The sequence below is a fragment of the Eumetopias jubatus genome, unplaced genomic scaffold, assembly GCF_037043125.1.
Source record: "Eumetopias jubatus isolate StellerSeaLion01/CBP00866 unplaced genomic scaffold, mEumJub1_p1.0 scaffold_6, whole genome shotgun sequence".
Classification (NCBI taxonomy): domain Eukaryota; kingdom Metazoa; phylum Chordata; class Mammalia; order Carnivora; family Otariidae; genus Eumetopias; species Eumetopias jubatus.
The window spans coordinates 124,577,496-124,589,981 of NW_028274812.1; the positions used below are offsets into that span (position 1 = coordinate 124,577,496).

The following is a 12,486-nucleotide window of genomic DNA, read 5'->3' on the forward strand; positions in this document are numbered from 1 at the left end:
GGCTCCCCAGCACGTCCCTCTGGCACTCCTGAAGGGGCTGCCACCCCCCACGGGTTCCTAGAGCCTGCTGCGGCACCTGGCCCTAGCTCCACATCCATGGCCGTGGTTCGGGGTTGTTTCGTGTGTGTTCAGGGCTGGAAATGTCCCAGCCCCGCTTTTGCAGATGAGAAAACAGAAGCAGAAGAAATGAGACTTCCTGTTAGAGGCTGGGACATCTCCTGCTCTCCGCCCTGCTTTGCTGATCATGGCTGTCCTGATGGGAACACTGGTTTCCACTCAGCCCCACAAAAGGCGGAGGTTCCGACGCATCCATCCTACTGACCTTGGAGCTGGGTTCTTGCCTTTGCAGGCTGCAAAAACTTGTTCATGCTACTTAACCCTTTGGGGCTCAGATCCTTCCTGGTTTATTCATTGCTGAGGATCAAATAAAATCGTCTGAATCGCTTCTCAAATAAAATTGTTTAACACACTGTAGTGCAAAGCAGGTGCTCTGTAAACATTTGTGAGTGGGTGAGACCAACTCTTTCCTAGAATTAAATCCTGGGGGGATTTTATGTTGTAGATCCTTACAAGAAGCACTGCACAACAGAATAGAAATGTCTTTTGCTAGTCTCATGAGACAGAAGCATTAGTCAGGTGACTGTGCCTTTTACTAAAATTATGTATTGAGTGATCCTTTAAGGGCAACTTGACAGCTAAGTGAAAGAATTCTGGGAGAGCTCTTAGAGCAGCAAGCATGTTTATTCCACATGCACTGTGACTTTTGACGTGGGTAAGTTCTTACTGTGCGATAGGTCTCCAACAGATGGGAGCACTGGTGTTCATTTGTATGACTTACTACTGATCCAGCCTGGCAGTTCTCCTCCAGAGAAAGGGCAGACAGACACCTTGAAACCTGGTTGCTTAGAGACTACCGGCAGCCAATGTGCACAGTGCTGGGGGCAGGGAGGGGGACGCCAGCCACCCAACTAGCAACCCCCTCTCGTCCTCTTTCCTCTTCTCAAGCCACTCATCCTTTCTTCAGTCCCAGCCTCTCCCCACGGCTGAGCTGCTGGCTTGGACACAATGGGGAAAGTGGACCAGCAACTAAAGGGAAATAACGAGTCCCATCAGTTAAGCTCTGATCGCATCAACATAGGTCATGGAGGAAGTCCCTGTGGCTGTCCCCAAAACACAGCACAGGTCTCCTCATTGAACCTCACCCATCAGTAGGCTCGCGTGTCACTGAGCACGGTGATCACGTTTCTAGCACAGAAACCTTGGCCACCTCTTCTCTAATACTTGCAGTGGAACAAAGAATCATCTGGTACTTACAGCTCAGGGAGTTGTCTTAGACTACACCACTGTGAACGGAACCTGTCTAATCATCTCCGGCCCTTGGTCACCATTTAAAGTGTTCAGAGAAACTGGATGGTGTCCATTTGAATGCGCATGTGACCACAGATCCCTGTGATCGTGGACTGCGCTAGAAGAAGCCACACGGGTGGGCAACGGGGCTGGTTTCTCAGTGGTCTGAGTTAACCGCTCTCCCAGCTTCCATGCTGGCTTCTGGAGTACTTGCAACACATTTGGGATAGAGCTCGCCGAGGGGGGTCTCAGAGCCCTGCTCCCCGTGGCGCTCCATAGGCTGTCACCCTGTCCTCTCACTAACGGGGCCACAGAGCAGAGAAGAGACAGGCCCCATGTGTCCTCCTGTGCCTGCAGGAGAGCCGCATTCTGCCCAGAGTGAGGACCCGAGGGCCCAGCAGGTGTGAGGCTGAATGGGACGACACCTCCCAGAGCAACGGGGTTGGCTAAGTGGCCGGTGCTGTCCCTGCCAATGTGACAACAGAGCTGCCCGAACGGCAGTTTCTGATCTTCGGAAACATTTGGCACGTGAACACACACACATACGGGAGTCCAGAACATGGGGTTTCAAAACTGGGCCTTTTATTTTGGGACTGTCACCCAAGCTCACTTTGCACTGTAGGCACACTGTGAAGAGTCAGGAGAAGTGGGCCAGTAGGAGAGACGAGGACTCCTACGGGGCCGACCATGACCTCATGGGGAGGAGAAGCGGCCACAGAACAGGATGCTGTTGGTCTTGCTGTGCTGGATGAAGAAGAGGAAGGGGTGGTCGGCACAGAACCGGGGCATGATTCTCACACACCGCAACATCATGATGGCCGCCGTGGCGGCTGCGGCCTCCGTGCCTTCCTCGTTGACCTCCACGAAGGCCTTGTGCACCACCCTGGACAGATACAGGTCTTTCCTGGACGATATTCCAGAAAAGTCTGCCTTGGCCTGCTCGAAGGCATCGGTCATGCCCAGAGTGCAAAGGACACTCTCCATGTCGTAATTCTCCTCCAGTTTAAATCTAGGGAGGAACACTTCCGCCTCTTCTTCATCCAGCATGTCTGGCCTCGTCCACTCTGTGAATTTCTCATAAGTGAGTTCTTTCTCCACCTAGAAGAAGAGAGTTGAAGATTTTCAGACCCAGAACAGTGCTGCCCAACAGAACCATCTGCGGGGCTGTGAGTGCTCTGGGCGGTGCAGGACGAGGGGGCAGAACGGCAATAGGACATCAGGTGAGCTTCAGAGCAGCCCTCGGGGCCCTGCCAGCAGGCGCCATCGCCGCTCAGCGCTCCTTACCGTCCTCAAATCCGTGTTTTCATCTGGAAGCATGATGATCATGTTCAGCTCTTTGCCCACATAGGGAAGCACCAGAATCTGGGTGAATATTTCTCCTATATAGGTCATTTGAAAGGTAGATTTCTTAAACATCATCTGCACAGGCTTCTCCTCGTTCTATCAAGGAAAGAGATAAACGTTAAGTTGAAACCAGACCCATTGGACACACCGGACAAATCGACAGACCTGGCCAGCGCGGGTTCTACAAACACTTCCTTGGCTGGCTTCTGGAATACCGCACCGGCCCCCTCTTCTGCCAACCCATCTCTGTTGCCTCAACCTCTAAACACTGGGGTACGCAGGCCTCAGTCCTTACACTGCTGGTCTCTCGGTGATCTCAATCTTGTGACTTTAAACAGAATTCCCAAACGTATACTTCTAGCCGGGACTTCTCCCCTGTCCTCCAGATAGGTTACACTCCCACGTACCCTACTGCTTACTTGGCCCCTGCATTTGGACAGTAAAGCAACCTCCAATGTCGCATGTCACACTGGTCTCCTCACAGTCCCTTTCAGGTCCGCTCCATCTACCATGTTCCCCAGCTCAGGTGACGGCAATGCCATTCACCCCATTGTCAAAAACTCTGGAGTATCCCTGACTCCTGTCTTTCACCCCACAGTAGACTCATTAGCAAGTCATATTGGCTCTGCTTTTTAAAACATTAACATAAATGAGATCAAATCAGTCTTGAACACCTTTCTGTGGCTCCCCCTCTATTCCAAGGGAGTAAAAAAGCAGAAGTCCTTAAAGCCCCCTGTGATGTGACAAGAGCTTGTCCCCCGTGCTCTCCGCTTCCATCTCCCTTTGCCTGTCTGCTGCAGTCACAGGGGCCCCTGGATGCTTCCAAGGGCAAACCCAGCCCACCCGACCCCAGAACCCAGAACCCAGACGGCACGCGCCCTTGCATTGTTCTGGCCTTTGCTCAGTGAGGGCTGTAACCTGAAACCGTACTCCCAGCCACAGGCTGGATCCTTCCTCTGTGTCTCTCTGGATCACTACCACTGTCTCATACACTCCCATTTTCCCAGGTACGCTCACGGTCTCGCCCCCAGGAAAACGGCAGCTTCGTGAGAGGGACGCGTCACTGATTTTGCACACACTGTGATCGTACCGGGCACCACGCCTGGCCCTCAACCAGCATCTGCTGAATAAATGTATCGACAACTAAAGGACTGGAAGACTGAAAGGACCAGGCAAAATGAACACATCCTACTAGGAGAAAAATGCATTTGTCACCAATGCGTCCCTAGCCAGGCGGTAAGAAAGACCCAGGGACGGTGACTACATCCTAGCCAGCAGCCCTCCTCGGCTCCTGACTGGCATGCAAGCCCCATGCTGCAGTCGCCGGTTCTCTGGGGAAGCACATTACTCTGCGTCACACAGGAGAAACTTCTGTTTTCGGCTTTTCACCTGTGCCTTGCCAAGGCACGCCTGAACTGGCCTCAGCCACGCCTGCCCCCTCGTTCCTCAGCACCCCATTCACCTCCTGGGCCAGGAGTCATCAGCACTCTTTTCCTCTAACAGGCCAGACAGTATATATTTTCAGCGTTATGGACCATACAGTTTCTGTCTCAACTACTCAACTCCATAGTTGTGGCATGAAATACATAAATAAGCATGGCTGTGTTGCATTAAAACATTGTATGTTAAAAAAAAAGAAGATAGTAGGGAGGAAAGAATGAAGGGGGGAAATCGGAGGGGGAGATGAACCATGAGAGACGATGGACTCTGAGAAACAGACTGAGGGTTCTAGGGGGGAGGGGGTGGGGGGGTGGGCTAGCCTGGTGATGGGTATTAAAGAGGGCATGTTCTGCATGGAGCACTGGGTGTTCTATGAAAACAATGAATCATGGAACACTACATCAAAAATAAATTAATTTAAAAAAACTTCATTAAAAAAAAAAGTGGTGCGTTGGCTTCGGCCTCAGGCTGCAGCTTGCTGACCCTTGCCTGAGGCAATTTCTCCTTCTACCCAACCAGGACCCAAAGCCCCCAGGCTTATAATATAAAAGGGTCCAATCTCAGTAACTGAATGATTCATCAAGTATACAATTAGCGATGTTTCATTTTACTTAGAAATAAAGGAATTTTAAAAATCTATAGGAACTCAAAATCTGTTTACTTTCAGGCACAATCCTCCAGCCTGATAGGCTGCTGCGCTCAACACCTAGTGCGCTCCTTTTGCCTTTCTCTACTGGAGAGATTAGGAAGCAAGCTGGAAGTCCTCACCTCCCTGCAGCCAGCAGAGGTCAAACAACATAATAGGGCCCCTGAGACACAGAAGAGAGGCTTCTCTTTCTGACTAAGATGTCAGAATCCCGAAGGAGAGCGCGTTTGCTATCCCCCCTTCATCCTCGCCCTCCCTCCCGCCTGGATGGCGCATGCCTTGACAGGGCGGGGGGGGGGGGGGGGGGGGGGGCGGGCCGGGGAGGGGGGGCCCGGGGGGGCGGGGACAGGATGAAGGCTGCCTGCTAAGCATGGCTGAGCAGCAAGACAGGGAGCTGGTCCCCAGCGGCCCCACTCTTGGCCCACCTGCAGGCCTCTGCTAGGGGAGATGAACTTCCCACGAATCGAGTCCCAATATACATCTTGTTAAAGATGAATTTCAAGGAGAGAAATCATTTCCCTGGGTGAAAATAGGGCAGTACATTTCAGAATAAAGCTCAAAGGAAAATGTATTTCTTGAGAAACTGAAAGTTCAGGCTCATGTCTGCTTAGAAGATCTAGCTCATGGTCAGTGACCAAGACTAGGCTGTAACTGATCTATTCTGTCTACTTAGATGTATGTGCAAAAATCTCTACAATTAGAGATTAGTAAAAAAGAAAGAATGTACTAGATTCAGTGACAGAAAAGATATAAGGCCACCAGCAAATAACATCTTCAAAGCTGGAGATAGCTCAACTTGCTGTCTATCCTTATATACATGTCCTTTTGTTTGTTTTTTAAACAAAAATTAGTGTTTGTTCTCCTTAATATCAAAAGAAGACTGCAGATCAGTCATTTGTTCAGTATTCATTGAGTATGAACTATATGCCAGGCACTGGTGAGAGCCATCTGCCCTCAGATGGCCTTGGGCATTCAACCACCGCACTGCTGCCCTGAGGACGGGGGAGGACAGTCAGGGAAGGCTTCCAGATGCTGCTGGAAAGGAAGGGGTATACAGGTATTGATGGGAATGAAGATAGAGAAATGGGGATACGTGGGTAGGATCTGGGTCTACAAAGAGCCTTATATACCATATTTTGGAGTTCAAACTTTATCTCAAAAGTTCTAGAAAGCCGAGAAAGACCTTAAGCCTGACAACTGACATGGGATTTATGATTGCAGACAGAACACCTGGCAACAGTAGCCTATGAGTATGTAGCTACCTTTGATGACACAGCAAAGGAGAAGGGCAAGGCACCCTGGGGAGCCCAGCTGCTGACTGCCTGAGGCGGCACAGGGCACAAGTTAGCTTGTGAGGTGAGCTTTCTTGCATGTTTTAAAAACCACTGTGAACACAGGGACTGGTTCCAAGAATCTCCTTTGTTATTCCAAAATATTCACCTTGCTGACTTTAAATGGTCTTTCCATGGTCTGCGTTTTGTTAAACTGATTATCCCAGTTTCCTTTGAAATAGATGGCATTCACGAGAATCAGATTCGTCATTGGATCAACTGAACCTGGAGATAGCAACTCTGTAATTTTACCTGAAAAGAAGAAATAAAGAATCAGTGAGCTAAAAGAATTGCAAGATGGTTGGAGAAAGACAAATACCACGTGATCTCACTCGTGTAGAATTTAAGAAACAAAACAAATGAGCAAGGGGGAAAAAAAAGAGAGGGAGAGACAAACCAAGAAAGAGACACTTAAGGATAAAGAACAAACTGACCATTACCAGAGGGGACCTGGGGATGGGGAGAGGTTGAAACAGGCGAGGGGGATTAAGAGGGCATTTAACTTGATGAGAGCTGAGGAATGCACAGAAGTGCTGAATCGCTATATTGTACACCTGAAACCAATCTTACACTGTACATTAACTAACTGGAATTTAAATTAAAAAAAAAAAAGTTTCCTGATGCATGCATCAGGGACAATATTTAAATTGGGCAATCTCCTTGTGAAATACACAGATAAAAGGAGTTTACTGTCCCCCAAATATAACCATGTAAGGGGATTCTGGTCCTTAAAACAACAGGACAACAAAAACTTAAAAAGCCCTGGTAAGAAAAATACCATCGCTTGAACAAAACATAAAATGGACAAAGTAGTACGTGCGGGATAAATGCACAACAAGTGAGATAGAAAGGAATGCTTGGCACCTGTGATCAAAGACAGGCACGTAAGGGATTGTCGGAAAGCTGAGCGGCAGTGTGTGCATCCAGGAGAGTTGCAGTGAAGAGCCGCAGAGGAGGAGGGCTTGAGCAAGTGTGCTACTGTAATGTGTGGCAGTCTGGACAGCATGAAGCCTGGATCTGTCTTTTTCTTTACAGTATTTGTGAAAAGAAGGACTATATTAACAACAATGACAACCATATGGATTGTTCTAGAAGAGGTGTACTGAATATTCAGACATCACAGATGCACTGATGAGAACAGGGAAGAGCTAGAGAAAAGAAGCAGACACATCATATTTCAGAGGCAGATTTTTAAAAAGTTTACAGTTATTCAAAGAAAACCGTCATTCCTGTTTGCATTTTGATGGTCTTGTGAAGGAACGGAGAGTAAGATCGATTAAAAGACTATTAAGAAAAAGTAACACTGTCTTTTCACCGTCTGTCTTTTCGGCCACCCAGGTGTTGATGTGTGCCCTGGACTCTTCCGTAGCATTATTAAAGTCGAGCTCTTCCATCTCTGCTTGGTAGAACTTACGGCAGGAGTCTTTGAAAGACTAGGAGAGACAGAGCAACGTAATCACAGGGCTGCAGAAAGAACCCACACTTACAGCTTACTTCTTCATCGCGCCCAACCAGAATGTTGGCAATGTTAATGATTTACACCAGCAATATACAAGTTAAGCGCGAGGAATTAACTGAAAATCCATTTTTCAGCTACATTTAACCTTAGCTTATAAACCAAGTAAAATAGGGGTCTGAATATCAAATAAACATCCTGAATTGCTGGATTCTGTGAGGGATGAGCTGCACATCAGTGAGGCAAGTACAGAGACACGGAGACTGAGGCTAGGAGAGTGTGGTTCCGGGCCAGCCACTGTGTTTGCGTTGTGAGTCCCACCCACAGCAAGAGCCACAGCCACCTCCACGTCCCAGAACAACGGACTGGAAGCCTGCTGCTCCGTACAGCAGGGCAAGTGCGCGATCCCACGCCACTCCTCTTCCACTACAACTTTCTGTGATGAGGTTAGCAATGTTGGAAGTCTGAGCGGTCCCAAGCTGTGCCTTGTGCAGCTCGGAACACATGAAATGTGGCCCATGCCACTGAGGAGCTGAACAGTGAATGGTAACTGTAATTAGTCACACCGAAATGCAAGTAGCTACATGTGTCTCGTGGCTACTGCTTTGGAGGGCTCTGTTTTGGAGGGTGAGCAACTCTCAAAAAAAGTTTAAACTATATCTTGTTAATATAGTCTTTTAAATGATGATGACATTCATGAACACGTACATCATGCCCCATAAAAGCAGGAAACCTGCTAGATAGTAAATGGACTGAAATAATTCATTTGTGGCTAGTGTACTACAGAATGGTTTCCCGATCTTTCTTCTGAACAGCTTATGGCTAAATACTTCATCCCCCTTTTCAGGCCTGGTTTTCTATTACAGGATTTCACGTTTCTCCTTCGAGACAGCATCACGGACGTAACGGGGCACAGTAGCAACCAACGCTGGTCCTGCAACTTACTAAGCTGTATGACCTTAAAAAATCACTTTGCTTCTCTAAGCCTCCTTGTCTTTCCCTGTGAATGAGGATATGGCATTCGTCTGAGGGCTTATAAAAAGATGACAATTGCCTAAGACTGATAAAATAAGACAGGTTGCAAAAAATCACACTGTGGTGAACAAATCTTGCCAATATTTGACCTCATGCTTGACTACATTTACTTTGCTCCAATTATCTTAAAACAATTTGAGTCTGAAACAAGTTTAAAACATAATGAAATCATATCATAGAATAAGATTGATAGCCTGAACATAGAGAGAACTCAAAAAACAGTAAGAAAAAGATATATAGCCTAATAAAAAGCGTGCAAAGAAAATTCTCAGAAAAGATACAAATATTCAATAAACACAAGGAAAGTTGCTCAATCTCATTAATCATCAAAATTTAAGAGGTTAACCACATGAGGTGTTGATGATGGTGAGTGGAAATGAGCACTCTGCTAATATCTCTAGAGAGAATGTAAATGACCACAGCCCTGTGGACAATCTGGCAATATTTGCTATAACTTCAAAGCTTCACTCTCTTCCTCCCTTCTACGAATCCATCTTGGAGTAACACACACACAGAGGCACAGGATCACATATAGTAATGTTCACTGTCTAAATGATGTGTACTATGTATGTTTCAGTACATCCATACTGAAGAATAGCAGATGACAGTGAAACAGAGGTAGATGCCCAAGATACAAAGACTTTCAGACACAGCGTTGGGTGAAAAGAAACAAGTTATGAAATAATATTATGGTATAACAACGTTAGGTAGAGAAAACCCCCACCAAACAGATTTCTCCATGTGTGGGGGATACACCTCATATCTATAAAAGCTCTTATACTGGGAGGGGAGTGATGAGGTGTGGAAGGGGTTGTGAGGGCTCTTGCTTTGTCTTGCTTACTTGCATCTCTATATAACAAGAACACACTCATTGTATAACAAGAATGTGTTCACATATTACTTGAGTAGTTTTTGAAAAATGAAAAAGAAAAGCCTGAAAGCACTATAAATAAAGAGAACCAGTATAATTAGACAGGTAACTTTGTAAAAATTCTGCACTGGAAAAAAACGATAAAAATATTTACAAGTGTAAAAAGCTGACCGAGTCACAATGCACAAAAAATTATCAATATGTGGAAAACAATGATTAGAAATATTCATTTTGATCACTTCTTTGTTTCAGCCAATTTACTTTTTTTTTTAAGGATTTTATTTTTAAGTAATCTCTGCACCCAATGTGGGGCTCGAACTCACAACCCTGAGATCAAGAGTCACATCTCTTCTGATGAGCCAGCCAGGCGCCCCTTGGCCAATTCACCTTGAATTGTGTTTGCTCCATGTTAATTCTTTTATAATTATCTCATTTAAACTTCACAAAAATCTGGATGGTTATCTGTGATAAGGCTCATTTTACAGATAAAATGGAAGCAGGGTTCAAGGGAATGTATGAAGTTAGTGAGTGGAAAGCCAAGTTCCTGCCCACCGGAATGAATTCATAACCTCCAGGCTTTCTGCTATTACCTCATGACCCCTCCTCTCCACCCCCTTGGCATCTTTACTTCTTTGGTCAAAAACAGCGAGTATGACTTACTGAGAGGAATTCATAAGACTTGTCTCCAAAGAGCCTGTTGGCGGTTCTAAGCAAGTACGCAGCATCGGTCCTGTTGACTTCTGTAAGAAGTGACTGGAACCCCTGGTGGACATCGCCTCCTCCACCGCTTTTACTTAAAGAAAGTGTCTGAAATCCAAAACAGAATACAATCACATAACGTCAGTGTGCCCGGGCTTCAGGAAACGGATATGACACTAAACTCAGCCTAAGAACTGTACAGATCGGGCATAAGAGAAGACTGGTCCAATGGAAGACAAAAGGCACTTCCTCGGGGGGCGGGGGGTGGTAGAGGCAGAGTGGTGGCCCCTCTGCAAGCCATGCTCTGTGGGATCACTACTTGTAGTCTGTCTGCAAATAAGGCTGCCAACCAGGCCTCCCATCTCCACAAACACAGGCCACTCCTGAAACAGAAAGGGCTTGATAAGCCTTTGTGCATTTAAGCTGGTCCTCTTGGAAGCTGGGTGCCATCCCATAAGGAAGCCCAGGCTACCCTGCCAAGGAGACACGCGGAGAAGGCCACGTGGAGGAAGCCCGAGACCCCACACTAGTGACCCGGCTGAGGCCAAGTGGAGCAGAAGCATCCCCCGACACAGCCAGAGTCAGGGCCCAGTAAACTGGCATCTTACACTGCGAAGTTTTAGGGTACTGGTTAGTCAACAACAAACTGAAACGCCACTGAAAACATTAGTGGCTGACCAGTGCCATTCTAAGAAGGTTTTACACTTCAGTGACAAAATTAAAATAATAATTTCTAACAACTGAAAAGCAAGTGACAACATCCAAAGAGTATCACAGAACTCAGCATGGGCCCTGTGACTGAATCCCTACTCACAGACTCAAACTCGTGTATAAAGCATAGTCGGGGCTGGTGACTTCACTCATCCTTCTAAATGGCACACACCACTTCCTCCCTCACAGATCCCAGGCACCACTGCAGGGTGCTCGCTCACTCAGGACTAACGTGTCACCCAGCAACTCTGTCCACATCCCGCAACACCAGCAGAGGGATGTGTCAGGAGCAAATCCTGGAGGTGAAAGTGAAGACCAGCTCAACTGACAAATTAACAGCATTTACTGTTGCCCAGAAATGGCTTCGGGGACGTACCTGGGACATCTGGGCTGCTGTGTTTCCCTTTGCGCCCATGAAGACCATGGACAGGGCAGAAGAGATGCTCATGGGTGAGAAAAACACATTTTTCGAGTTGTCTTCACCCAGCTTTTTCAGAAGACTTAAGGCAAAGGTGCCATTTGCCTCTGAAAGAGTATCCATGATGGTGAGCCTGAAAGAATGGTTTTAAAATCAGTATCACATTCCAAATTAAATAAATACATACATAAATAAATAAGATTGGTATCACATAAATATAGGCTTACACGCTGACTATATTTTACTCTTATTAATAGTGACCACTTTGGTTCAGGGGGCAAATAGGTACATACACAAAACTCTATTTCTTTTTGGGGCCCTCAAAATTATTTCGTGTGCTTCTAATATTAAGTGAAAGAGAAAACTGAATAATTATATTAATAATATAATCCTGTCATGTGGGGGGAAAAGGCAGTGGGGACTGCTACGTACCCACTTACCTGGGAGCACAGAGGAAGTGGGAAAGGTTACACACCTGACAGCTTACCCAAGTTACTGCCTGGGCGTCGGATTGGGAAAGGAGTTATTATAGGCTTTTGCTTCCATTTCTTATTGTTTGGTGTGTTGTGTGGGTTTGTATGTATCATTTAATCATTTAAAAATCATTCAATCAATCCAACTACAAGGTTACACAAAAAAAGATGGTTGAATGTTTTTATAATGTGGGAGGACTCCATTTTAAGATAACCTGAAGCCTAAAGATAAAAGACAAATCGAACCACATGGAAAGATGTATGAAAGCCTTAAAAACAAGGACTTTTGACCTTCAATTCTCCTTCCATGAAACCTCTGCTTGTGTCGAGGCCTAAATCTATGGCATTGTTCCCCAGACCCCCTGCTGCCCCAGGCCCAGAACTTCTTGTTCTGGACAACGAGGGCCTGTGGCAGAAGATGCGTGCCCATGGCCACCCCTGCATACAAGCCTCAGGGGCCAGGGGTCAGACTGCACATGTCGGGCATGGAGGGCCTGTGGCCATGACCCGGGGTGGTGGCCTAGGCAGGGTCCAGAACAGGAATACTTGTGGGCAGTCTGGGATGGGGTGGGTATGATCTTTAGAAAGACCTATTATCGACTCCCCATTTTACGACAGGGGATCTGAAGGTCACAGAGGTGAAGTGATAAATCCAAGCTAAGGAAATGAATAGCTAAGGCTGAACTCAGGGCCAACACCCTGTCTTTGCACTGCG

General features: G+C 46.8%; 1 protein-coding gene across 3 annotated transcripts in view; it reads right to left on the bottom strand.

Moving 5' to 3' along the window:
• Positions 1–1,907: 1,907 nt before the first annotated feature.
• Positions 1,908–12,486, bottom strand: part of SERPINB6 (serpin family B member 6) — a 35,499-nt gene continuing 24,920 nt past the window's right edge. For all 3 annotated transcript variants that reach the window (XM_028122926.2, XM_028122927.2, XM_028122928.2), the window contains exons 2-7: positions 11,257–11,431; positions 10,131–10,277; positions 7,424–7,541; positions 6,218–6,360; positions 2,632–2,787; positions 1,908–2,445 (exon numbers count right to left, since the gene is read on the bottom strand). In XM_028122926.2, the coding sequence (XP_027978727.1) occupies positions 2,041–2,445; positions 2,632–2,787; positions 6,218–6,360; positions 7,424–7,541; positions 10,131–10,277; positions 11,257–11,421 (1,134 nt within the window). In that variant the 5' untranslated portion in view covers positions 11,422–11,431 and the 3' untranslated portion in view covers positions 1,908–2,040. The remainder of the gene's footprint in view (positions 2,446–2,631; positions 2,788–6,217; positions 6,361–7,423; positions 7,542–10,130; positions 10,278–11,256; positions 11,432–12,486) is intronic.